This window comes from Halichoeres trimaculatus, unplaced genomic scaffold, assembly GCF_033239565.1.
Source record: "Halichoeres trimaculatus isolate MK-OKI-2021-1 unplaced genomic scaffold, fHalTri1.1 fHalTri1_scaffold_11, whole genome shotgun sequence".
NCBI lineage: Eukaryota > Metazoa > Chordata > Actinopteri > Labriformes > Labridae > Halichoeres > Halichoeres trimaculatus.
In genome coordinates this window covers 24561238-24588844 of record NW_027437189.1, presented here as the reverse complement: position 1 = coordinate 24588844, position 27607 = coordinate 24561238, and the positions used below count along the sequence as shown (strand labels likewise).

Below are 27607 nucleotides of genomic sequence, written 5' to 3'. Positions count from 1 at the left end.
AATGAAAGACGAACTAAATAAATGTTAGCTGGTAATAGAAAGTGCAACAGCAGTGGAGTGTACAATGATAAATAGGCAGTAGTGGAAGAACAGTTTGAACATCTCTTAAGTCTAAGATGATATCAGGCATGGAACCATCAAAAAAAAAAAAAAAAACCCTTCGTTGTGGCTGGCCAGCCTCTGGAGGCCTGTCAGTGCAGAGCTATGGTCGGGCCTTGGTGTTTAAGCCCCACCCATCCAATGTGTGATGAACCAGTTAGGAGCTCATTCTGTGATGACCTCATCATTTCGTGAGAACAGACTATTTTAGGAACAGAACAGTTTCCTGACAGATTCAGGGACTTCTACAACATGTGAACATGTAGCATTTTAAAATCTGCACATCCAGCGTTATTAGTTTATACCCATGTTTAAATTATGGGATACCACAACACCTCCTCTTTTATCATCCTGGTCATGATTCCTTCCCTGTTGTTCCTGGTTTTAATCGAGCTATTTTTCAGTTGCATCAAGGTCAAAACATGTCAAAACAGAATAAAGGACATGTGGAAAAACAGGCACTGTGTTGGAATCATACACTGGATATGCTGATAACTCAACGGTTTTACAGAATTGGTTGTCTCACAGTCATAAAGTTTTTGAACAGACTTGCATGTTGTACTGCTTTATACATAACTCCACCTTTAGCCATGACCTTAGCACCAAACATTTCCAAACTATGACAACTTTCAAATTAAAGTTATTTTAACAAAATAATAGATCTTTTCTGTTCCTGTAAACTGTCAAGTCACTCATCGTCTATTTGAAGTTAAAAATCATGAAATGCCATCGTCAGCTTTTATGCTTGGATAAACTCCAGAGACAAAGTATCTGTCCAGGCTGGTCTGTATTAGAAGACGGGAGCACAGAGATTGGTTTCCATGTGTGAGCATCCGTGTTCTTATCCACAAACACAGTGATGGTCTAAGTCCCATTAGAGCATAGGAATTTTCAAAGCACACTATAAATAATTCTTTGTTACTACGCCCAGAATTCACCTTGCTCCCAAAATACTTCCCTTAATTCAATTAATAATGAGATGCCAAAGACTTTTCCTCCATCAGCACCGGCAGAGAAACAGACGATGAGGTGTGTTTGATGAGATGGAACACGGCTTGCAGTCTGCGGAAGATGCATCGTCATGGATCAAAATATCCATCCCATGCAGGATTCATGGCTTCTGAGAACAAGGACAAACGGCAGCAAGCTTTGCCAAGATGAACAGCAGGGGGCGGTGGAAGCCTCAATGTGATGGAGGTGAGCTTATCCCCTGTGTGTCACCTTTGAAATCAGGACGGGGAAAATAAATGATTACTGGGCTGTCCTCCTTTACTGGCAACTGTGTCCTTGAACCAAACATTTGATCTGTGATGTTGGCAGGAGCTGTGATTGTACACGGAAGTTCTTTGAAAAGAAATGTTAAAGCAGATGGAAAGTGAACAAAAGGCTTTTTTTGGGAGAATCATTTTCAATAGTATCAGTCAGAACACACTGGGCTAGATTGAATAGCTGATTAAAAAGCCGTCACTCAGAGATTTGCTTGGACTCTTGAGAGATTCCTCTGGTGCTGGTGAAAGGTAGCCTAATTTTTTAAAGGCTGGCACCACTTCTTCACAAAAATTGCCGAGGATGTTTTGATGCCAATTCAATGCGTATTTTAAAGGAGAGAAAGTTTTTCCGCACACGATAACGTTCAGTTAAAGTGCAGAAGCTGCTCATTATTTTTTTACATGAAATCCAACATTCACACCTCAGCAATGTGTAACTACCTTATACATCAAAAGAATGAGAATATTCTAGATTCTAAAGCAAAAAGTAGCTCCCCCTTCCTCCTCGATATAGGGAACGGGGGACTATCAATAAAAGCTAATGTTCCCATTTTCCCTCAAACTTTCACCTGAGATTATCTGCACAGCTGGTCAAAGGCAGAGCCAGGATGCAGTGAGCAGCTGCTGCAGGGCTCCAAGCCCTCCAGGGGTATACCATACACTTAAATTCTTCTACTTGGGTTTTTAAATAATTGAAGCATTTGAATTAATAATCTTTTTTTTAATATGTATGTTTGCACTTTTGTGAACTTCACTAAACATATTGTTTTGCATTGAAGTCATGCAGCGGTGACAGAGGCACTTACTTAGACGACTCTGCAATAACTTTACTCTTTTACTCTCAACATAGGGACTTTAGGTGAAGATAAAGACCCAGCAGGTGAAGGTCTGGACTTAAGTCAGACAAGCATCCTGGTTTCCTTTTGTAGGAAGAATGCACTTCATTATTTCCCAATCATGTTCAGCTTACTGCAGCGTGTGCAGGAAAAAACGGTCCTTGAGGAGGGAAAAATGGAATGCAAACTGATATCCTGGCTCCCATCAGTGGAAATCTGACGATGATTTATCAAGCTGTGAACAGTTAGTTGCATACAAGTGCAGCTAAAAGTTTGTCCTGGTTTACACACTGCAAAATTTGCTTGATGCTGCTCAAAAAGACAGTTTGTGTTTGGGTTTCCAAATCACCTGGAACGCATTACCTATCATCGATCTGACATTCTTAAAAGTAGGTTTCTTCTGCTCGTGAGGACCAAGCTCACACGTTGAACTTTTACAAACCTGCACCATGCTGTTTCAGAAAACTTAAGATTCATTAACTGTGGGGAAATTCAAAAAACTGCTGTTCATTTTTTACATTCATACTTCTTAAGTGAGCCCTGGTGAAGCCTCTACTTCAGGTGTAGGCAACCTAGAGCACAGGTGCCATAGCTGGCATGTAAGGCTGTTTATGTTGGCACACAAGAGTAATTACTACGAGGCTAGGGATGGGTACCGAATTAGGTCCTTTTAAAGGTACCGACCAAATACTGTCAAAAGTACCGGGTACAGATTTATGTAAAATCAAAAAGTACCATGTTTAGGTACCTAAATGCATCCTTGTGACTGTGAGGGAGTGGAAGAGTAGGCAATTTTCCATACTGGACATGAAAACAGCATTGCAAGGTTATATATTAAATAAGAAATACGTTATATTGAAGAAATATATATTTAATTGTTAAACAAATTGATATTTTTTACCACATACAATCAAAAAAGTACCAGGCATTGGTACCATATTGTTTCAATTGTGAAAGGTACCCATCCCTTAATGAGGCAGTGGACAAAATAAATAAATAGTAAAACTATTGTGTTGTATTCTATTTAGCACTTAACAAGAAATTAAGCACACTATAAATGTTCGAATTTAACAATTTAACATAAAATAAATTTAAATCATGATGTTACAAGAACGGGAATGTGTCTTGCAAGTGCGTCACCGAATATTTCTTGGGACAACAGTCTGCTAGCTTGCAATGGCCTCCATTTAGCGGCATTATCAAGGCAAACAAACCAAGCACCAGTCATTCTTTTCAACATAGCTTGACAAGGTAGTATGGATCTATTGCCAGAGATGGCCGAAGATCAAGCTTTATGCACCCTTTGCTGGGAAAATGTGGTATGTAGGACATCAAGTGGGCAGAGTCTTTTTGAGACCAAAGACAAAAAACAGTGTCGGCAAAGTATGTGAAACAAAGCAACACATTGAAAACTTTCTGTATTGATAAAAACCAGGCAACCAGAGGAGGTTATACCATTTCTCTCTGCATAGCTACACATGGAAAACCATTTAAAGAGACTTTCCTATCGACTGTCAATGATTTTATTAAAGAACTTAGTCTTGGCACTTTGGGCATGAGTGTATCTAAAAGTGTCAGGAGTCATGGAAAAGGTTTCCACTGCTGCTCTACTTACTATTTACAATGAAACTGAGACTCATCAGAAACAGATGGACAGTTGCTCTTCTGTGAAATTTAATTAAACAAGAATTGATCCATTTATTTTTACAGTGTAAATGTTTCTGCAGTTTTGATCTGCACCCACAGTCACTTCTTAAAATACTATCTGGACTATGTCAGGTGTGAAAAATACTGTCATACTGCATACCACACCCATTATATCAACCAAAATGACTAAAAACTGAGCATCAAATTGAGATTTAGAAAAAAAGCTGATGAGTTCTGCGATTGTACAAACTTTAACTTCCCTGTAGCTAGGGATGGGCGAGTATCAGTATAAAGCCGATACCAGCCTTTTTTCAAGGTGTCGGTACTCATGAAGGCTGCAGGTACCAACAGCAGGCACTCTAGGCCAGGGGTGGCCAACCAGTCAGAGACAAAGAACCACAAAAATGACCGTGGTACTACAAAGAGCCACATCACACACAGGGTCTTACAAACACACTTCCTCTCACACATCAACGAAATGACATAAAATGAAAATCAATACATTTCCAATTTTCAAAGCGAGATTTATTGTGTTTGTTAGAGTGTTTAAATTCGTACTAGAGAATAGAAACTGAAACTTAAGTATCAATCTGTTCACCCAAACATTGATCAACACTGATCCCAACATTGGCATTAGTATACCAATATTTTAGATTGATTGACACACCACTATTATTAACTATATTTTTTTATGAATGGATTGAAGAGCTGCACGCTGAAAGGTAAAGAGCCACATACTGCTCCCGAGCCGCAGGTTGGCCACCCCTGCTCTAGGCCATAAAATCTTACATCAAGCAAGTCCTCCTCACCACTAGATGCTGCTAATTGCTGCAGTTTAACACCACGGCAAATGTGCATCAGGTCCTGTTCAGACAACATGAATGCACCAGGGAGAGTGAACAGTTAAACTGTTTTATTCTGCACTTCACTTTATTTTAAAAAAAAAATACATAAACTCTGACAGTTTTTTGTTTTATTGTGCACTTTTAATATATATTTTTTTATATTACCAAAAAAATTGTTAACTCAGAGAGAGTTGTTAGTGTTTTATTTTTGACTTAAAGGCAGGGTGACTGTGCTGTCTTTGATCAAAATGATCTGTCACTGTTGATTGAAATTTTATGTATAAAAAGTACTAGTAGTATCAGCACTCGGTATCGGTGAGTACTCAAGAGGGAGTACTCGTACTAGAATCTAGGTATGTCCCGATATTACATTTTCACTTCCGATACTATATCGATACTGCAGCATTGACTATTGGCCGACACCAATATTAATCCGATACGATATCAGCATTAAACATGCATACTTTTATTACTTATTTTGTCGTATGTCTGTCATGTTACAAAAGGCTTGATTAAGTGATATTATTCAAACAAAGAACAGTAATCAGCAACAGTAGGTATGAGGAAAAACTGACCCATTTATTATTAACCAATGGCTAACAGAAGTTTTAACATTAAACATAAAAAATACTTGTAATTAAATAAAATAAAGAATAAATTAGAAGACCCAGAAAATAACCTAAATAAATCAAATAAAAACAGCAGAAGTGGAGTCTGGAATGGACTGCTTATATCGGAGATTTTAGATGCATTCCGATATGATACCAATATTTGATTTTTTGCTGATATCGGACCGATATCCGATATTAATATCGGACTAAGACATCTCTACTAGAATCGGTCTGAAAAAAAGTGGTATCAAACATCCCTACCTGTAACAACGCAGGTAAGTCTTAAAACATCATCGTTACTGTTCCAATCAGTTTAATCATCAAGTTGAGGAAAGTTAAGTCAAACACAGCAGTTTAAAGGTGAGTAGGTGCAGACCTATCTGAGTCTAAAATCTGCAGTTGTCCAACAAGCAGTCAAAACATAAAGAAAGAAACAGCTTGTTCAGCTAAAACAAAAAGAAAAGAGTTGGAAATAAAGTGAAAAAACATCCTATGAAGAAGAAGGAGAAAAGGAGGAGGGAGCGAGGAATGAGAGCTCCTGGCGCCTTTGAAAGGGCACCAGAGATTAATTTGTCACTGAAAAGAATCTGCAGAATGGGATGCATATTAGTGAACATAATTGTCTTTAAGAGCAATTTTACAGCAGTCAGTTTCTTTGCGAGGAGATAAGAATCAGAAGTTAAAGCCATTTATGAAAGGGAAATTAGCTGATGGGAGACTGCAGGTCCCATTGTGACCGGGGTAACAGCAGTGTTAATGACCCTCTGTGTAGCAGTTAACAAAAGAACATCATGAAACCAAGAAATACAGCCGTGTTCAGGGTAATGTCATCTTTGTGATTCCAAAAGTATTTTCTTGTGTGTTCAGACTGGAGTATCACCTTTTGGCTGTGCAGGAAGAGAGGTGTTTGGAGACTGATCTCACCCACACTGACCTTTACGTGTACTGTAAAGGCAACCAGATAGAATTCCCAACCACCAAACTGTGCAGCAGCTACAAGAACCGCAATTAGCTGAGTAATTAGGTCATATATCAAAACAAAGAAGCACTTGGGCGAGGAGGGACGGAGATGGTTGGAGAGGAGATGAAAGAGGCATGAGGGGAAGAGGGTTGGACAGAGTTTAACTAAGAAAAAGAGGGGAAACAAGGACGGCTGAGGAGACGAGGAAAAAAAAACAATCGAATGGGAGTGCACGGTGTAAGGATGACACAGCCTGAGACTGGAGGAGACAGGAGGAAGCCATGTGCTCTTAAAAGGCCAAAGCATTAATGAAAGAAAGAAGATGGTGCGACAGAGAGACAGGCCAGTAAATTGAAAGCAACTGGAGCACGGTGTGACAGAGGTAGAGAAAGAGGCCATATAATTTGATGCTCAGAGTGTGTCTTGTTAGCAATAAGTGGGGTGTCACTCTAATGTCAAATCAGCATAGGTCTAAATGATTTTGGTTTTGGAGGAAATGGATTACAGCGGTGGATTATTTGGCTGTTGCACTGATTACTACACAGATATCCTGCATATCATTTGACTAAGTGAGGACTGCACTAACACCAACTACGTGTTAACACTCTTACAGCTGTCTCCAACCATGAACAAATGATTTATTGTTTTTTTTGGGCTTCTGTGTCTTCACTGAGAGCAAATGACAGTGAATTCAGAGGTTGCTATCTAATGTGAAGCAAACCAGGTAAACATCCAGCAAGCAGGGACTGTGCACTGTATCTGTGTAAGATTTATGCACAGACACACATCTTTTTAACTGACACTAATGCTAAAAGCACGATGACAACATGCATAATTAAAGGCACTCCTCCTAAAAATAGACGGGGAGGAATGAGAGAGAACAGGAACAGGAGATGAGTGAGAAATCGGAGAAAGACAGAGGGGAGTTCTGGAGGGATGAGGGGATGTCTGACTTTTATATTATGAGTAAACTTGTCAATTTTCCTGTCTATCTTCAAACAAACAGAGTGAAATGACTTGAGCAGCTGCCTGATTGTCTGAAAGTAAGAACTTGATGGGAGATGTGGCTTCATTATGAGGAGAAATAACAGGCAGCCGGCTAAGACGTCTGTCATATTTGCATTATTTTGGGCAGCAGATTAAAAATGAAGCTAAAGCACTCTAAATTCACAACATGTTCAAATTGCTTTGCCCAGAGCATGCCATCCCATTTTACATTCCCCAGCCACTTCAATTAAAGAAAAACACCTTGCTGTTACAAGTCCTCTCCTTACCCCCATTATTTTCTGTCTAGCCTTTATTTTTCTCCTCTCGTCCTCTCTCCCATCATCAGCTTATTTCAGATATGCAATCTCCTTTTTATCTTTTTCTTCTGTCTTGTTGGCTGTGCCTCAGTGCACCTTATTAAAATGTATATTTTCAAATCATTCTTCAAAGGCGAACTGTTTGCTGAAAGAACCACAGCCATGCCCCGTGTTACAGGAAATTACAGCGAGACTGAGCACAAGCAGATAGCCCACCTCTCTCTTTCTTGCTGTCTGGTTTCTCTGCACTCGTCTGACAACATTATGCTGCTCAGCTGCAAATCAAGAGACCACACTCTGTTTACTCCAGTCATTACAGAAGATAATCCATTGTTTTGTCACATTTTGAAATGCTGCCAAAGCACAAGAACATATTTTCAACCTTTTTATGAGGCCAAACATATGTTTCTGTGTCATTCAGTCTGTATGGCAAGACAAAAACAAGTTACACGTATTCATAAAACAGCCCACACATTTTCAAACAAAATGACTGAACTCCAGTAGAGAAGCACTCAGGGAGACTCCTCTGAGCCACCCTTGCACTGTTTATTTGTGTAGTCTAGGCTGTCTTGTTGATAACCAGCTCATTTGCAATGATAACATACCCAAGAGGCTAAAACCAGGCTGTTCACTGCGGCTCTGCTGATAGAGGATGAGGAGCTTGGAAGCTGTGATTGGCTTGACTCTGAGCTTCAATTAACAGTCAACTCAGCGAGTCCACATGTACATCAAAGTGCACCATTGGGCCGAATCAATGATTGGCAGCACCAAATAATCCCCAGCAACTGGAGGGCTGAGCAATATTATCTCTCAGCTGTTTACAACAGTGGTCCCACCAAACAAGGAGAGAAAAAAGAGAAAGTGAAGAAGCGCAGGGGTTACAAGAGGTGGCAGCAAGAAGGAGAAGATTAAAGTCTTTTCCTCAGTCAGGATTGCTTTAAACTCCATGCTGTCATCCGGGCCCAGGCCACTTGTCTAAAAGCATGTGAACATGTATCCCCGAAAAGGTCCAGCTTTTACCCACCTTACATGCTGTCCTGTCCTGTCCTTCCCATCCCTTGTGCTCCCAGAATGCAAAGCAGCTTAGACAGTGGGACCCCGTGACAGTTTGGCTGCAACAAAGGAGTTGTGCGGAGAACCCTGCGGGCCTGTGCTTTCTGGCTGGAAGCTTTACATATAAAACAGGCGGGCCTATCTGTCTCGGCACAGGCTGCAGCCACAAAGTCCGAATCCCCAGCTTGGAACACTCCGAGGATCCTCGCTCTAGAGTTCTGCACAGGGAGAGATTAACAACAAACACTAAATATGACTCTTCTCCCCGTGTCTTGGACGGAGAGAAAATTATGGACCACTGAGGAAAGTTTGGTCTCACAAATATCTCCATCCTCACCGTCGACACCAAGAATCTTTGCCCCTGTTAATCAAAGCTGTTCCTGAACCTTCTTCTTCACTCTATCAGTCTCTTTAATCTGTTCCTTTTATGATGCTATCATGCTGCTATGATCCCAGTTAACTTTTACAGCAGTTGGTCACAGACACTGACAATGGTACCCCACAAAACACAACTACTCTATTTACAACTTAGTCTCTGAATTTGCTCTTATAATTGGTCACAGTGGGTGCAGTTCTTAATGAATAATCATTAATTTATTAGGATTTTCAGCACATACTGTGGTAGTAAGAAAGGACCAGGTCAATACTGCCATCTAGAGCGTGCTAAGTGGAGGTACAATATTTATGCATATAGTATCGGGATTGTGTACAATTGTGATGCACAGTTTTACTTTTTTGAGGCACGTTTTCTACCAAAAGTTAGTGGAGAAATTAACTTTTCTTGGCCAATCCACCACATAAAATTTTGCACCATGTGTTTGTCTATATTTTGGATGGCTTTGAATTGAATCTGAACCAAAGTGCCACTAAAGTAATACTTCTTCTTCTTTCTTTTTTTTTTTATTTTTTTCTTAACTTTACTCTTATTAAAAGGAATCTGAAATTTGTAACCACGTGTGAGAGAATAGTTGCAATGTCAGCAAATAAGAACACGGAATACACTGATAAATAACACTATCCTGATCTCTAGTGGACGCATGGTAAAATTACATCTAATTTTTTCCATCTTTTAGAATCGTACAAGTTAATACAGCAGAAAATGCACTTCTGTGCCAGTAATCAATGTCTGTTTGCAATTACACGTCCACAAAAAGGGATAACAGTGATCTTAATTCAATTGAGTTGGCATTCTTCTTTTATTTTTATTCTGAATACATGATGCAGCTGTATTTAAATGTTGATCCTGAAATCTCTCGTTTACCCCTCTGAGGAAGTCCTCCTGGCTAGGTCTGTTGCCACATGCTAGCAAATACAAAAGACCATTCTGTCTGTAGTTCTCGAGCTACATAACTTGGGGAAACCCTAGGATTTTTTTTTATTTATTTTTTTTATATATATATATTTGTTTATTTTTGCACCTTTAATTGAGAAGATGGGCAAAAAACTAGATAGCTGGCTTTTACGAGATCTTTCATTATATGGTCGAGTTTTGTCAAAAAGTGAAGGTTTATCACGGCTCATATATGGTGCCCTGTTGCTGGACATTCCCCAAGCCTTGATCAAACAAATTGACTCTAAGTTATTTGATTTCATTTGGAGGAACAAACCTCACTATTTAAAAAAGTAAATCCTGTGTAACCAATACTCTCATGGTGGTCTTAATGTTCTTGATTTCAACACTTCGAATACTACCTTAAAGGTTAAATGGTTAAAAAATTATATCCTAGGCAAGAACAAAATGTGGTTTATTATTCCAAATCTGATCTGTAAAAGTGTGGGTGGTATTGAATTTTTGTTAAAATGTGATTTTGACTTAAACAAAATCCCCATCCAGCTATCTAATTTTCATTAACAAGTGTTTTTGGCATGGATGATGGCCTACAAACATAACTTCTCTCCCCACAAATATATAATTTGGAACAACAGATATATCAAAAACAAGAATAAATCTATATACTTTGATGGCGGGTTGAGGGGTGATATCTTGATGGTGACACAATTGCTGGACAAAAATGGACATTTGTTGTCCTATACAGAATTCTTAAGAAAATATGGAATTCCAGTCACTACTAACGAATATGCTGTTGTCTTTGATGCAATAGCGTCAGGGATTTTTGAGACTGGTTGCAGGATGTGATTCCCTAGATAGTGTCATTCAGTCTTTACCTGCACCAACGTGAGGAGCTTTGACCTCACGAACAAGAAGTGTAATAGTAATCATATTAGAAATCTCTGTCAGGAAAAATCAATTCCGTCCGCTAAGGCTTTTTGGGAAGCAAAAGTTCAAAATATCAATTGGAAATTGGTGTGGAATATAAATAAAAAACATTGTGTCACCAACAAGATAAGAGAAGTATCCTTTAAAATTGTTCATAGGATTTATCCAGTTATAAAAGTACTCTCCAGATTCAGAGATATAGATGAAATGTGTGTGTTTTGTAAATCTGAGCCCGAAACTGTGATTCACCTGTTTTATGAATGTCCTTGTGTAAAGCTGCTCTGGATAGAGGTGGAAAGGTTTATGACAGATCAATTTGGAATCAGCGTCCACTTAAATGTGAAGGACATTATTTTATATTTCAACAGCAGCACTAGATACAAAGAGACTTTTCTTTTAAACCTTATTGTACTACTTGGGAAATACCACATACATAAATCCAGATGGGCTGAAAAAATCCCACGCTTAAACTGAAAATTGATTATTACTTTGGGACTCTGACAGGACTTAATAATCAAAAGGCAATTAAAACATTGCAGGTATGTGAAGCCTTAAATTACGTGTATGATTTATGAACTCCTAGTTTGATACCCCTGCGCTGGGTTTGTCTCTCTGCTGCGTTATGTGTACATATGTTGTGTGTTGTGTTGTGTGCTGTGTTGTGTATGTTAAAATAAACCCTTGGATTGTTTGCCTAGACTAACTACACTCGGCTGTAGCATCTCGGAATAGAAGAACTACGGTCTGCCATGCTAGTTTTTAAAGTTTACAGATAATCTCATGATATAAATTAGTTCTTATTAAAAATTGAGCAAATTTTACCAAGAATATCAATATTTATAGGTAGTTAACCACTTTTTACCTGTAGTTGTATCCCATGTTTTGGCGTGCACACGCACTTCCGGTCTGCGTCAGCTGAGATGCAAGCTTAACAGCCTGCATTTGTATCCAAAAACAACCAACATGAGTCAGTCAGGGTTACAAAACAGGCACAATTATTGTCAGAATTCAGGGGATAGCAGAACATTTCGTTTTCAGTTATAATTCTTGAGGGAGACGCTACCACAACCACATTACTGCTCGGTTTTAGTTGCAGGGACTGTTGATAACCACTAGATGTCAGAGTAGAACACAATGTGGTCTCACAGGAGTGAGTGACTGTGAAAGACTGACAAAACTGATCTGATCTGTAGTCTCAAACATTTAAATTGGGCTTGAAGACGCTGTCTTTAAACAACTTTGAATCCAATTCAGATACATTTCCTCATGTTAAAAAAAAAAATCCAAACTCCTTGATTAAAATATTGTTGGAGGATTTCCGACTCATTGGCATTTTAACCCGCATGGAGTTCCAGCCAAGCTTAGATCACCTTCACGGTAAGTTATCATTAAAATATGTCTGCTATCTCTTCGCCAGGAGCATGTGCTGCACGACAGTGGGTCCTGGAAATGGCATGTTATATGACTAAGAGAGATGATACTGAGTCTTTGGTTTGAGATCAAACTGCCAAGTTTGGAAAGCATGTTGGTAGACTATGACGTATGAAACTATGACTGGATAAGTGCCGGCAGGTTAACTGTTCTGGTAAGAGGCACTGACATTTCAAGTCTGAGAGGTGAGAGGACAGAGCAGATGGCTCTCAGAGGGGGGACACAGAGCTGGCTGAAGTGGTTACATTAGGCAGGTTTGGCTCTGGTTTTCTTTTACTTACTGAAAAAAACAACCTTAAAAAATGTGGGATTCATGTGTTCCTTCCTGCAGTACAATACATCCCATTAACAAACACAATACTCCTTTTCCTCTGAATATCATTTATTGTTCAATCTACATCAGTCGGTTCTTGGACAAACCGCCTCCACTCATTTCATAGTTTGTAGGATACATTTATGACCAAAGAACACATTTCACACTGCTACAGATTGACAGAACTGCCATATCGAATGTTAAGATATCTATTTACTGTCATGCTGAGTGTTTTTATCAGTAGTAATGACTTACTGATGCTGTTACTGCTGCTAGTGTGGCTTCTGGCATAATAATGGCATCTATAAGTCCCAATGGGTGGACGGCATTCCATAGTATTGTCCTTCTATGGTAGGAATTTGTACTGTAATTTACAGTTAGATGAAACTGGACCATACATTGTCTGGCCCAGGTTAAAACAAATAGACAGACAGTGTAGTACATTAATACTTTGTAGAAAAAATCATATGCATTGATACTTTCACCAATCCTCATAGAACAATGTCTTACTTGTACCTATGTTTATTAGTTGTGCAATATTTGAAGATAGTAAACAGCTATGATCGTATAGAGATCTTAATGGTATCTACAGCTTTGAATATCCTTTTGGTTATGAGGATTAGCATAGTCATCCTGTACCTAATAGTATTTTATGATTACACTGTATATAAAAAAAGATCTCCGCAGAGTGACACTTCTGTACATGTATGTGTTTTTGTTTTGTACATAGCTGAAACGGTTAGCTCTCATTTTCACATTGTCTCACTCTGTCTCTCACCATATTTTATGGCAACTCCTCTGAAGCTTCACTTTGGCAGTCAAACCCAGTGGTGTAGCTGGAGAACCCATGGCCTCCCGTTGTCCCAACACTTGACTCTCAGAGAGACAAGTCATCGCAAGACCCGCATTCCTGCCATGCCCTCGGACGGGCAGTCATGTGCAGCATAGTTCCTTGTATAAGTCTTTGATAGTTTGTTTGTTAGTGCTTTCGCAGCTAACCAATGTTGTGCTAGTTTGTAGAACCCCTTTGTCTGGCTGGTCTGTAAAAAGGCCGTTTCACAGTTAAGTCCCAAGCAGCAGTCTTATTCAGGGGCGGGGTGAGAGACGCCAGAGGCTCTGAAGGGCCAGAAGTGCAAGCGAGTCCATTCACTCCAGCCAGATGCTAGCCCAGTGGTTCCCAATATTTTCTCTTTTTTTTTTTTGCTCCAAAGCTTTTCAAGCTCCTTCTACTGTGCTCCGTGGTTTTTGTTTTCAGCTGCAACTCATGCAAGACCCTCTTAATTTCTTTTTATCAGGAAACACTGTGCTAGCCAAGATAGACCTGCCTTTTTTAGCATGCAGCTAATACGGCTATTTCAGCTATGAAGCTGGCCGTTTGAAGCGTATATTTCTTGCAGCAGTATTAGACAAAGTACACTGTAATGAAAGCTGAAAAGACAATGTGTGATGGACGCTTGTAATTTGACACTTGAGAGCAGTGTAATACATACATATTATCAGGAGCATCTAATGTTAGCTGTATTAGCTACAAGTGCTAGTCTTTTGTGGTTTTAATGGCTGACTGGGGTAAAGGCCTGGAAATGCTGTTGCCCCTCAGGGCCCTGTGGCGATACTTGACCTTTGACATCTCTCGAGGAGGGGCTTGAACATCCAAAGGCCTTATTATAAATATGGATGCCAAGATGCAGATCAATGAGGAAAGAAGAAAAAGTATCCAACCAAAGTCTGTGTTTGCTTAAAGTAGTTAAGACTTAAAAGGTTTTCATAAGAACAGGCAAAGTTGTCTTTTGTTGAACAAATATTCTGTGGAGGATACTTTTTTACTCTTGTCATCACTTGCAGTCCCCTCATCTTTGCTTCACAGACTTCTCTCTCCTTCTCTTCTGTCTGTCTCTTTCTCCCCCTGTTGTCCTCCTGCTTTTCTTTTCCTTCACAGGCTGTTTTTGTCAGGCAATTCTGCCTCCGGACTGCGGGGGAAGTAGACGGTGGCTTTGTGCTCCTCATAGCGGTCGATGTGCTTGAGGTGTACCACCATATGCAGGGCGTAGGCTAAGACTAGGAGCAGGATCAGAGAGGTCACCAGACCCATCAGGATGGCCGGCGTCAGGAAAGTGGCACAGTCACTGGCCGACGCAAACTTATCCGACTGCACATTGAAGGCCTGGATCTGAAAGGGCACAGAGAAGGCGGAAAGATGAGATTAGGTTGAAGTAAAGAGGACAACTGGCTCTTATTGGGCTTACCAAGCACAGAGACACAGGGCAGATGGACAGGTTGAGAAAGCCTAGCAGATGGCTAAACAGAGTGTGCAGACAGATTGACAGGCTGCCAAACAGACGGTAAACAGACAGACAGAGAGACAGACAGCCAAACAGAAGGAACACAAAAGGAAATGGCTGGCTAACATACAGAGACATGCACATATAAAGGACACAGAGAGAATAGACAATGAAACCACAGTGAATGTACACAAGAAAGGCTGCGGCCCATTGTGCGATAGTGTACCTGGAAATCAGTGAAAGTGATGTGCCAGTTAGCGGATGTGTCAGTGTGGGAGCTGGGCACTAGCAGGGTGTCATATTTGTGCAGGCTGCTGACGTGCTGGCAATGGTAGGATGAAGTGGCAGGAGCGTAGACCTCACTGGCGTTGAACGTAGCTTCCTGCGTCCAGTTGTAGTGAATGTGAACGCTGTCTAGTGTGAACCAGTTTTGACCAGCTGCCTCATAAAAGGTGTTGGACATTTGAAGCCTGGCAGAGGAGACAGCGTTAGATGCACACACAGTTCACACACATGTTTACTGAATATTCTGTTGTTATGATAAAATACTTTAAATAATAAATGATTTTATATATTTTCATTTATTTATTTATATTTATATATGATAAGCACAAATTAGACTTACCTAATTACTAGACCTCGCAAATCCTCCACATCACCAAACCTTAATGAAAGCCTATAGAAAAACAAAACAACAAAACCTGTGATTTGATAGATTAACCCAGAGAAATTCTCAACTGATTGTAGTTAATATTCGTCATTTATATAATATATACATTCAACTTGAAGTGTACTTTTGACCTTCTGTGCTAACACACTGAACTTACGTGGCTTTCTCTTTGGTGCAGACGGAGCCTTTAGTGTCTACAGGTGAGTTGGGGTTGAACACCCTCTCAGTTAGGTCGATAAAGGTATGGTTCCTATACCGGATTGCCAGGCGCTTTGCCTTAAACAGAATGCAGGTCTTCCCATTATAAGACACGCTTAGCGGGCCATAAGGCCCCATCAGAGACTGCAGCAGCTTCCTCTTACTGTGAGACATCCCTGCATGATGCCATTTAAAAGGCTGTAAACAGACAGAGACAGGGACTTAGTGAAGGAGAAATAAAGAACTTGTGGTTATCTAACAAAGACAGGGCATACATAGTGTTGCATTCTGTTGCTGACTTAATTTTTTTTTATACAAAGAAATCTCACAAACTGTGCCATATTCCAGCAAACCTCTCTTGCCAAAACAAAAAGTGCACTGGTGATGTCTCACCAGCTGTTAATCACCAGGAAGTTGACCTCACAATGAAGCAAAACTGCATTAAAACCTGTCGACTTAAAATAGTGTCATACGAGTAAACTAGCGTGCAGCTAAACTGGGACAAAGCAAGAGAGACAACTTTCAAGTAATCCAGTGTTAGATTCTATCAACCATCCAGTCTGCTTCTACAACATATGATAGTTTAATCTGCACTGTTGAATTATACCACACAAAGGATCCAAACTAAGTTTAAATTGGTGCTTTTCCTGCCAGCCCCCCCCCCCTTTAGCACACCATAAAATCTTTAGCCATTCATTTTGACCATGAACTGCCTCAGAATATTTCTGTTTTTTAATTTGTTTGAATTTCAAACAAGGAGACAGCTTTTTTTATCTTCTCTCTGAAACTCAAGAGCTTTCTAAATTTGCATAAAAGTGTTGTAGCTGACTGCATTTTTGCTCTGTGTAGATACAAACAGCCCCCTCCAGCTCTCTAATCTCTGTGCTCAAAGGGCATATCTCACTGGAGAGAATTTGGGCTAATCCAGCACTATTTTACAAGAAACGTACAGCTGCTATGAAGCGTATTGCGAGTTGATACTTTTGTAAAAGCTATTAATTATTCAAACTGCAGAGTTCGACTTACGTGGGATGATAACTTCAGCAAAATTTTTAGGTTGGAATACTGACTATTTTGGTTAAAGAGAGGATATTGCATGGAGTTACTTAATCTCTATGAAACAGATGTAACTGTGCCTGGATGCATCAGCTGGTTCAGCATAATAAGGTGAATTTTCCATCCCAGTTGATCCTGTATGTGTGTGCGGCAAGTATGTTTAACCTCAGGTGAATGTGAGACCAACAGTAATCCCACAACCAAGGTCAAGCAGTACAGCTGAGTGCTCTGTTTGTTAGTGTGAATCTCAGTGTCAGTGAGTGTGTGTATGTTTGTGCAGATAAAGATAGGAGCCAAGTGCATGGTGGATACAGTTAGGGAACAAAGCGTGTGTGTACCTGCAGTATTCTCCTAAGAGGGTTTTCATCTTCAGGCGTCAAAATAACCTCTTCACTCTGTAATCCGTACCCACCATCTTGACCTGAAAACACAAACATACATACATTAAATACTGCACCATGAAAGATTATATCAGTGTACATTTAAGCTGATTACAATGCTGCATTGCAGATTGCAACATTATCATGAAGTTCAGCTCATTCCACACACACATACAACCACACACACACACGCACAAAAGCACAACTAGATTCTGCATACACCTCAGTGCTCAGGCTCTTCTCTATTTCCAGTTGTTTTGCGTCATCACAGTGACTCATCAGCAGTTTATTTCCCGGTTAAGGTTGCATTATTCAGTGTTTACAAATACTCCTTATCTTGTTCCAGCAACATATTATTTGCTGCCATATAAATTAAAGGAACATCTCCATCTTTTTGTCTGCCTTTTCGTCAAAGGGCCTAAATATAGCCACTCACACACACACACACGGACGCAAGCACGCACATCCTGCCACTAAGGTGTTTGCATCACACACACACACACACGCCACACTTCAAAATCTGTTTGTGTTAAAATGTGCCTAAGATGTCTCCAGCATTACGAGTGAAAAGCAGTTGTCAGGAGCATCTACCCAGCACATCAGCATCAAAATGACCCTGGCAGGTTTGATTGAATCAGGCCTGGTGTCACACCACATTTGTTACTTACTTGATGTGACTCTTGTTGCTTGTTTGGGGTTCACTTTGCTGTGGAAAAAGAGAGAAGACAAAAAACTGCTGTGATTGCAGGAAGGAAAGAAAACAGTGAAGGTTCTTTCTTAAATCATGTAGAGGATGCTTTTATAGAATTATCCCCTCAAGATGAATTTATCTTGTTTTATGCTAAAGCAGCAAACGCAGGTACCAAGAAAAAACCCTTTATCAAAATGGTCATATTTAGGGACATTCATAGTTGCCACATTAATTGTCAAAGACTGACAAAATACACAGAATGTTAATGTCTGCTTCATTTGAAATATTTAAACATTTTTATTTTAGTTTTCTAATGTGCACTTTATAGGGATGCAACAATCCAACTTTTGTGGTTGCAATACCGATACCAGTACCTGGGCTTTGGTATCGACTGATACCAATCAGATACTAGTGTATCTTATCCCCTACTGTGGGATAAGACTGGTAGTGTTTTGGGGGAAAAGGCAAAAATAAGTATATGTAATCACTTACATTAATATATATTCAAATTATGAAATATTTAAATGTTTAACATCAAAACAATTCTTCAGAATGTACACAAGTTCTTTTCAAATGTAAACTTTTATACCCTGTTGACTGGTAATGCAGCAATTAACAAAGCAAGTGCGTCAGAGGCAGCATTTCAAATCAAGTAGCAAAGAGCGCTGGTATAAAAAAAGGAGAAAAAAAAGGCATACAGCTGTTAGATCTCTTCCCACTGATACAGATACAGCTTTGAGGTCACCGATACACCAATAACCAATACCACCGATCACTATCAGTGCATCCCTGGTTATTTAAAAAAATTAACCATTGGAAACCACAGTACCTTCACATAGAATTTGGACTTCTTTTGCCTGTGTAAATTACATCCCCACAGTGCATCAGTGATCATTTAATCAAGTTGAAAGTTTAGTTTCATATTTCGAATTTTCTCTGAAGGTTTTTTTTTTTTTTTTTGTAAGACAAATGGTCACTACGTTAGTTCTTTCTAATATTTTCAATTCCCCTGACATAACATGCAACACTCACTGATAATATAAAGAGGCTCTTAAAAGCCATCTGTAACAAAGTGTTATTAAAGAAATGATACTTTTATATAAAATTTAAAAATAGTTTTTAATGTACAACTAACTTTGATTCATATAACCCATTAAATCATTTGTTAAAAGGCACGGGACTGCACCCTGCACAGATTCAGAATACTCTGACCATAGAAATTTCTACCCACAGATTTCTCCAGTAAATGTTTTTTTTTTCTTTTCTTTTTTTGCAGTATTCCAGTCTTTGTTTGGTGTGTTAAATGTCTGATTCTTAGTGTTGGGCTGACCTACATAGTGCACAAAGGGCAGATGATGGACCATTTTCTTCTTCCACGTGTTCTAGCCGTCGTCCTCTCGGTCTAACCCATCCCAGGACTTCTTAAAGCTAATCCTGATCCTTTTTAACCGCCTAATCAGAGGCGTAATGCTCTAGCAATGAGCTTAGTTAGCGGTGCTGACATGGACAGTTTTGCTTGTTGTGGTGGTCAATCCAGAGTTTTGACTGTCTTCCTCTGTACTGATCTTGGCGGTTGGCTCGCTAATCTCCACACAATAGCTACTTATAATGGGCTTGTTGAAGATAAATCCTAAGATCTGTGTGAGCAAGCACGACAACTGCCTTTGTGAGACATCAGCATGTATTACTCCAGTCTGTTTGTTTCATTCACTTTAGGAAATGCAGCACAACAAAAGCTGCTGTCTGGGTGGCCTTCATCTGAGATTGATACTGTTTGTTTTCTGTAATCGAGTTGAAGAGCTGTGCTGTGGTAGGAAAAGGGGAAACAGAGGTTAAGACTGAACATGAAGCCTATACAAAATTTAAAAAGGCAAAGGGCAGGCAGGAGTTCAATTGCTCTATGCAGACTAATACCTCATTTCTACTTGTATAACATATGACCTGTGTCTGTACATAATCAGATATTGGGTTTTGTTTTTGTATGCATGAAAACCTGTTAAAAATTGTTATAACCACAGTTTTTCCTGATTACTGATAAGTAAATAAAACAATCTGAATGTATAACTGTATTAGCAGTTTGAAATCTCTCACATTCACAATGTCTTATAAAAAAGCATTATTTTTAATCATACAAACTCACTTGGCAACCAGCAAAGCTAGCTGATTGTTGATAATGGCCTGTAAGCTAGTAAGCAGCCTATTAGCTTAGCTAGCACATTAGCTCACTATCACAGTGTGTCTCCAAAACAGGTATAAGTTTAATTACTTTAAAACACTTGGGGCAACAATATTACAGATAGGGATGGGTACCTAATTAGGTACTTTTATAGGTACCGACCGAATTCTGTCAAAAGTACCGGGTATCGATTCACATAAAACCAAAAGGTACCATGTTTAGGTACCTAAATGCATCCTTGTGACTGTGAGGGAGTGGAAGAGTAGAAGATTTTCCATGCTGAACATGAACACTGCATTGCAAGGTTATAATTTGAAGAATAAATTTGTTAAATTGATTTTTTTTATATTTCATTATAAAACAAATTGATATTTTTTATCACATAAACACAAAAAAAGTACCGATACTTGGTACCCTTGAGTACCGGTACCGATTGCCAGGTACCGGGCATCGGTACCGTATTGTTTCAAATGTGAAAGGTACACATCCCTAATTACAGAGAGGAATTTTAAAGGCACACCAAATATCTCTCAGACTCTGATAGTAATGAATAGACCTATGTGAACTAATGTGAACCTGAAACAGTTTAAAGTATCTAAGGCAAAATTGAAAATTCTAGCTGCTCAAAGCTCTTGTTTTTAGGTTATCAATCGTGATCATTTCAGCGCCCTCTGCAGACAGAGCAGTACCCTTTTTTTGTTAGCTGGTCTTGCCCTTCCATTGCTCACTGCCCATTTGTGCGCAGTGTTTATTGAACTTTAAAAAAAGGCAATCAAACGTATCACCCCGAGAATGTTTGTCATGGGAAATCTAAAAGAAAAGGCTGTTTCTGTAGGATGATGCTGATTTCTTTATCTTTCATTAATAATAAAAACTAAGGCAGTTATAATGGAGAAAAAAATATGTTTGTTCAATATTTTTCTTTTCTGCTAATGTGGCTCAAAGTGAGTCATAAGTATCATTATGTTCTGTTTTATAACCACTGACTTACTCTTATGGCAGCTTTTTGATGCAAAGTTGCTGGTTGCATTGCCGTTTTAATGCCATAATTTTTGGTTAGGGGATGCAGCCATTTTGCCATGTCCTATTTTCCATGATGTGACAGGAGTATGGGGCTTTCATGCTCAAAATCTCAGACCGTTGGAGTGGATCTTTGCCAGATTCAAGAAGATGATGTATCACGTCACTGTGACATTTTCGCTGATTGGCTCAAGGGCTGTATTGTTGGCTTGTTCATCCGTGCCATTTATGGATGCCTTGCACAAAATCTCTGACACAGCTGTCAACTCCATTTTTTTCATATTAATTGGAATTTAGCATCTTTTATGGGAACTTTCTGAACGTTTTGAAATTCAACTTATATTTATTCAATGGTCTGAAGACATAAACATTGTGAGCAAACGTGAGGTACTAGGAGGTCCTGCATCTGATAGGTTTAGGGTAGGCTGCCAGACATATCACTCCCAGCCGTCTGCAGCAGTTATCCACCCATCTGCTGCTGTTTCCACCTGGGTAATATTATTTAGTTTAGTGCCAAATGGATTAGGATTAACAGTAAGCACAGGCCAGGTCTGTTTGGAGCCCAAATATGGAGGGACGTAGTCCCTGAATGAGATGAAAGGATTAAGGCATGATGTCATAGCTGACAGTGCTCTGGACAGTTCAAGTGCTAATTGATATATCTGAACTAACCCTTCCCACTCTGGATTCCTGCATACCTGTCCTATGATTGTGACAAACAGAAAAGTTTGATGGCACTGGATTAAATTAGCGTGACTCTTATCCAGTCATAAATAAAATCTTTGATCTATATTCTTTGAATTTAGACATTGGATTCCTTTGTTTTTTAAACTAGTATTCAGTATTGGCTTATTGTTACAACATCCTCCCCTTTGTAGCCATTGATTGTTTTTACTGAGATTTCTGTTTGGTAAAAGTACAAAGTGTTCTCAGCGAGCGAGTAAGACAAAGAAGGAGGTATGAAAAAGATGCTGTCATCCACGGGATCAGATTCTGCAGTAAGAGAAGCTGATGGTATGCAATAGTAGATGCAGGCTTCTGTTGCGTTGTACAGCATTGATTTTGACTGATCACCTAATGCACAGCTGTAGAGTAATCAGGCAGGGTTTCCCCATTAAACACTAATGAAATGAGTGCAGACTCTGTGCTGCTAAACAATTAATGATGGATGCATGATATTGTCTGCAGAGTTTAAGCACCTATGTGATTAACAGGGAGCTCCCATGCTGTGCCTTCCTGTGTACGAGCTCCACAACCCACATTCTGGTGCGTTTGTCCAGGTCAGCATAATAATCTGCTAAATTGGACTTCCTGGGACAGCAGTGTGTGTTTGTGTCCGTGTTAACACTCAAACTCACATCCAGACAATCCAGTGAGCCGACTTTTATGTAACGTCTGCTCCCATTGTTTAATGGGTAACAAAATGACAGTTTACTAAATATTTAGATTTACCCAGGTGGATGCTGGGTAAGCATATTGTGTATAAAAGAGCTGCAGAAAGCACTACAGCTTTGGCAGCTGGCAGCAGTGACTGAAACCTCAGTAGCATAAAAGTTACTTGGCTGCTGCTCACCTATCAACTGCACTGATATGTGAAATTGGATTTCTCTTAAAGCAACAAAAAGATTCACAAACATCCCCACAAACATCTATTTTTTATTTTTTTCTGATCAACATTATCTTTAAGTTACTAAAATGTGCACAGCTACATTCATCCCGTGTCACTGTAATCAGGCTGCATTTGCACCACAGCCCATCCCAAATGCTGGTGAATAAGCATTCCTTCCTCTGCACCTTCCCAGGCCTCATCTGGCCAAAAGGAGCCAGAGGAGTCAGTGCAAGCATGAGTGTGTGAGTGCTAACTAAAGCCCAGCCGTTTATTCCTGTGCCAGTTTCGCGAGGTCAGCAACCCAGGACTGCTGCGGCCCCGTCATTGGTTCAAGCCTGTCACACGGTGCCTTGGTGCTGAACAGGCCCTTTATATAATCAAAGCCATGCCAGAGCCACTCCTTGGCTCACCATGCTCTCTCTGCATATATTCTTCTTAAAAATGTGGGCATGCTTGTTTACAAATGGTGTCTCTTTAAAGTAATGGATCAAAGTCATCCTGGATGTTGAATTTTAGTCTAATATGATTACAACTACCCTTGTTAACGTCCCAGACTGCCTTCAAATATTAACTAATGGCAATCGTTTATACTATTCATGGTATGAGAATCAATATAAATTGGCTGGACCTCGTTATTCAAGACAGTGAATGGATGGCTGTTTATCGTCCGTCATCTGTGACGGTGTTGCTGCGCAGAGAGAAGGTGTGGTTCCTGCACTCTAAACTTGTAAACAAATCCTCTTCGCCTCTGCTACCACAGAGTGCAGAGCCACTGCACTCAGACTCTCAGTACACCACGTCCAAGCCTCGGCATACTACTACATGAACACAGGGCATAAAAAATAATTGAGTTTTTTAATTTGAGACAATAGAAAAGTATTTTTCTTTAGTTGATTGTGTTTTTTAAATATTCCTGCAGGTTGAAACAAGAAAAAGGTTAATTTGGAGAGTATTTTTTTACATAAAACCACAGTCATTGTACTTATCAATAGTGTGATCTACTCCACTGATGTGTCCCTGTGCTCATGTTTCCTTACATCATGCTTACTTGTAATTCAGACTCAGCTGTATTAGTATTTCTCAGCAAACAGATTGAAGTTCTCATGTGAAGTAACAATCTTAGAGAGTATCATTTTGGGAGGTGTCTTGGTTGTATTTTCTAATTCCCTTCATTAATGGAACTGAACGGTTGGCTTAGTTATTGCATCTCTGGTGAGGCAGGTAAACGTGTTCTTATCCCACGCTCTGCAGGTGCTAGCCTATTAATAGATTTATTAGTGCAGATTAAGCTCTGTGAGTTTACTAAGATGCTGCTCAGAGCCCTGCTGCCATTCCAGAGAAGCTTCAGCGTGTCTGACCTCAGGTCAAGTGCTCGAGTTGTCTGAATCTTTCTTTTCCTCTGAGATCAGATGCATCAGTAGTGGTTTGTGCACCCTAAGATAACCACAGTCAGACAGGGAATAGCACACTTGTTTCTAATCATTATTATTTCCTTTCCACTTGATCTCTTCTCTCTGCTTTTTTTCCTGTAAACATTTCATAAAGCAATACTCCCACAGTAGCCGTCTTTTGACCCACTAAGCTTTCTTTGTAAGAGGATCACTCATCAATCGTCTACTGGAAATCCAACACTAGACCTCAAATCTGTCTATATTTGGCTCTTTTTGTCTGTGTTTAATGGTTTTAAGGTGTTTAAATAAGCGCATAGGTCGACTGCACACAGTGACTAACAAAGCTACAAAGTGTTAGACATACACTTGACCCTGTGTCACTATCTCACACTGCTTTTAACAGAGACAAATATGTTTGAATTGAAGCGTCTTGTGATCTTGTTTGTGGCTTTAAGAAAATCTTTTGCTGATCCTTTAACACATTACGAGTTTTAGTGTGAAGACCTCTTTAAGTTTTTAAAAAGGATGTCACTGCCTGTTGTCTTGGGGAGTATTTAAATAGTTTCCAAGACAACAGATAAAATACTGGGTATTTATAATGGTAAAAGTGTTTGAGAAAAATTAAATAAATGACTACTTGCTTTTAATTGGTGAATGAGATTTTATCCCTGTTTATTAAAAAAAAAAAAAGTTTGTAAAAATTGGTTTTGGTATTTTGCCTGGATTTCTAGACTTTTCCCCTGGATTTATTTGCTTTGACTGGCATGTTTTGAAGCGTTACATCAAAAGCTGTGTGTGTCACTATGTTATCCAGTAATCCTGGCCCTTGAAACTTCGCCATCGAGGCTTTTGAATATTCATGCAACTCATTACAACATTTGTAAACAGCTTTGCATAATATCCATTTTATTTTTGTTGCTGTTCAACAGAGTCTTATATAAAAACGAAAGATCACCACAACCTCAAAATTTTGTTTTTCATTTGAAAACAGCTTTAAACTCCAGCTGTAAAACCTGATTCCCTCTCTGTCCTGTTGATAGTCTCAGGACGGGTGATTGAAGAGGGCATTTCCAAAATGACAAGTTAGACTTAGGGCTCCTAATCTCTGCCCTTTTTTGGATCATGTTCCTATTCATCAGCAGAAAAGTGTTACGCTATGATAGTTTTATAAATATTACAACCACACAGATTATAACAGTTACATAAAATGTGTTTTTCATGACCTCTTGAGCTGCAACTTTTTGGTTTTTAACCTGGCCAAATTTTCCTGGAAAGACATTTAAGTACTTCTAACAGATTTCCTAGAAGGCAGTTGGGTAACACTGAATGGAGGTATTAGGCAGAGAAATACATAACTGAACTTTCAGCGCTCTCTGACTTCTATTTTTAAGATTTTTGCACAGCCTTTAGCTCTTAATGTTTGTCCAGTTCCATTTGCTGTCAGAGCACAGCACGTCACTCACCAAAGAGCCACATTCTCTAACATCTTCCTGCCGTTATCTTCCCCTGATAGCATGTTTATTGGCACCAGAGGCTTGTAACTCACTTGTACCTTTCCTTCTGCGTGATGTGCACCCAGCAAGGCCTCTGAAATGAAAGGCTGCTCTTATATAACAGCATCTTGGAGTGTGTCAGAGCTGAGAACAGGCGCCGTGACTGGGGACTGCAACTGTTACATTGCAGAGTTACGTGCAAAGTTTGATCCAGGGGATATGGGCTGGAAGCTCCCCAGAGAAATTACCGTAGCCATTCTGTGTCGGAGAGACTGCGGTGAAAAGTTAAGATACAGATCTGTCAGGGGTCTGCCAACATGAGATTGAGCTGGAATTGAGAGAAATCCTCTGAGACTTTGTATATTGAATTGTAAATCCAAGCTATCTGTGTCCTACACACAGATATGATTGTTAGTGTAATAAATGACAGCACGGCAGTTTCAGTCCGTCATTCTTCGCTGTAATAGACTGTCATGAAAGTGCCACAACAAGCGAATTGTTTGACAGTGATTAAGGGACATGGTGTCAGATACTGCAGCACATTATAGCTCTGAACCATTTGCCCTATGGAGGTTGTGTGAGCTGCCATGCATGGCACAGTTTCAAGAGCTTTACATGGCTTTGGCACAGTATCACTGCTCTTTGCCCTGGTGTCTCTGTAAGCAGGCAGAAACGGGTGCTAAGTTAAAGGTCCTGGCTGCATGCGCTGTCCTGTCCCCCTGTGACACTGCTGTGAGCACCTCCAGGTTTGAGCTCTGAATATTTTATCCAGATTTGACCTGCAGGACTGCATGTGCATTATGCAGACATGGACGGCTAGAATTCCCTTTCTTCTCCCTCCCTCTCTCAATGACTGCATCAGTAAACAGACCCCAGCAGACCATCCCTGATGCATCCTCTCCTCTCCTCTCCTCCACGTCCCATCCTTGTTTACCTTACCTCATACCTTCTCCTTCCCTTACCCCTCTCCTTCCCCTCTCCCTCCCTGCTCCTCTCCTGCAGGCCCTCTGCCCCAGCCTCATTCGGCTCCCTCCTGCCAGACCAACACTACCGTATAGAGACAACAGCCCCATCCATGATCGATGAGCAGCGTCTGATGCAGTCCCCAACACTGAGACAAACAAAGCCTTGTAGCTCAGCCCTCAGTCTGATACACCAACGCTGCCTGCATTCACTGCTCACGCTACAGCCAAGGTGAGATGAGAGGAAGAAGAAAGGGAGGAAAGAAAGACCCTCAGAGAACACATCAGCATCCCAGCATCCCTGCCTGCATCTCCCCTCACCCATCCCCCCTCCTCCTCCTCCTCCTCTACACCCCATTTCTACTGTGAAGAGAATTTTTACCTTCGGTCCAGGATTTCAGGCACTTCGTCATAGGTGAGTCCCACCTGCAACTCTTCCTCCATTAAGGAGAGCCCAGGCCGGCTGAGGGCAGACAGCAAGGCGAGGGAGCAGAGGAGGAATGCGTGTGCAGCCATTGAGACAATGAAAGGAGACTGCCGCTGGTTGAGCTCCGCTTCATAATCTGCTCTCCTAGCATTGCCTGACTCCCAGCTCCTTCTAACTGGCAGCAGCAGCGGCCAATCAGCAGAGAGCAGAGACGATCAGCGTGCGTCACTGGCCCCCCCCTCCCTCCTCTTCTTCTCTCCTCTTCTCCTCTCCCTCCCACCCTACTCCCTTCTCTGTCATCCTCCCTCTGCTTCTCTCACTCCGCTCACCCTCCTCATTCACTCCTGCGCTCTCTCCATCGTCTCCTACATGCACATGTAGCCGCAGGCCAGCCCTAAGTATAGACGGTGGAGCTTTTTTTTTGTCAACATCATCATCATACCTATGTTACCTACAAACAGTATGAGTATACACATGTCTACGCACAGCAACACACGTAGCCTCAGACGCCGTGGCACACTGCCTGGACACACAAGCAGACGGCCTCTCTCAGACACACACCTCTGTGGAAAATCACCTGGGAAAGTCAAGGTCAGATTGTGCAGATGGATAGGAAGATATTGACATGACTTTAGGTGGCAGCAAAAAAAAGAGCCATGACTGTGTGAC

The 27607-nt window shown here is 40.3% G+C and overlaps 1 protein-coding gene across 1 annotated transcript; it reads right to left on the bottom strand.

The window, feature by feature from the left end:
- Positions 1-12637: 12637 nt before the first annotated feature.
- Positions 12638-27124, bottom strand: atp6ap1lb (ATPase H+ transporting accessory protein 1 like b). Its single transcript, XM_074681978.1, has 7 exons — positions 26894-27124; positions 17838-17875; positions 17128-17210; positions 15693-15931; positions 15491-15541; positions 15092-15335; positions 12638-14753 (listed from the first exon to the last, which is right to left on the bottom strand). The coding sequence occupies exons 1-7, from the start codon at positions 27025-27027 to the stop codon at positions 14517-14519; spliced, it is 1026 nt and encodes a 341-aa protein (XP_074538079.1). The 5' UTR covers positions 27028-27124; the 3' UTR covers positions 12638-14516.
- Between the last annotated feature and the right edge of the window lie 483 nt (positions 27125-27607).

What these genes read in the sequence shown, in the direction of transcription:
- atp6ap1lb (XM_074681978.1), bottom strand. Translation starts at nt 27,027, where the DNA reads ATGGCTGCACACGCATTCCTCCTCTGCTCCCTCGCCTTGCTGTCTGCC. An exon ending in CCTGAAATCCTGGACCGAAG is followed by an intron (nt 17,876 to 26,893) that starts GTAAAAATTCTC and finishes CTTTTTCCACAG; the next exon opens with CAAAGTGAACCCCAAACAAG. An exon ending in TGCACCAAAGAGAAAGCCAC is followed by an intron (nt 15,542 to 15,692) that starts GTAAGTTCAGTG and finishes GTTTTTCTATAG; the next exon opens with GCTTTCATTAAGGTTTGGTG.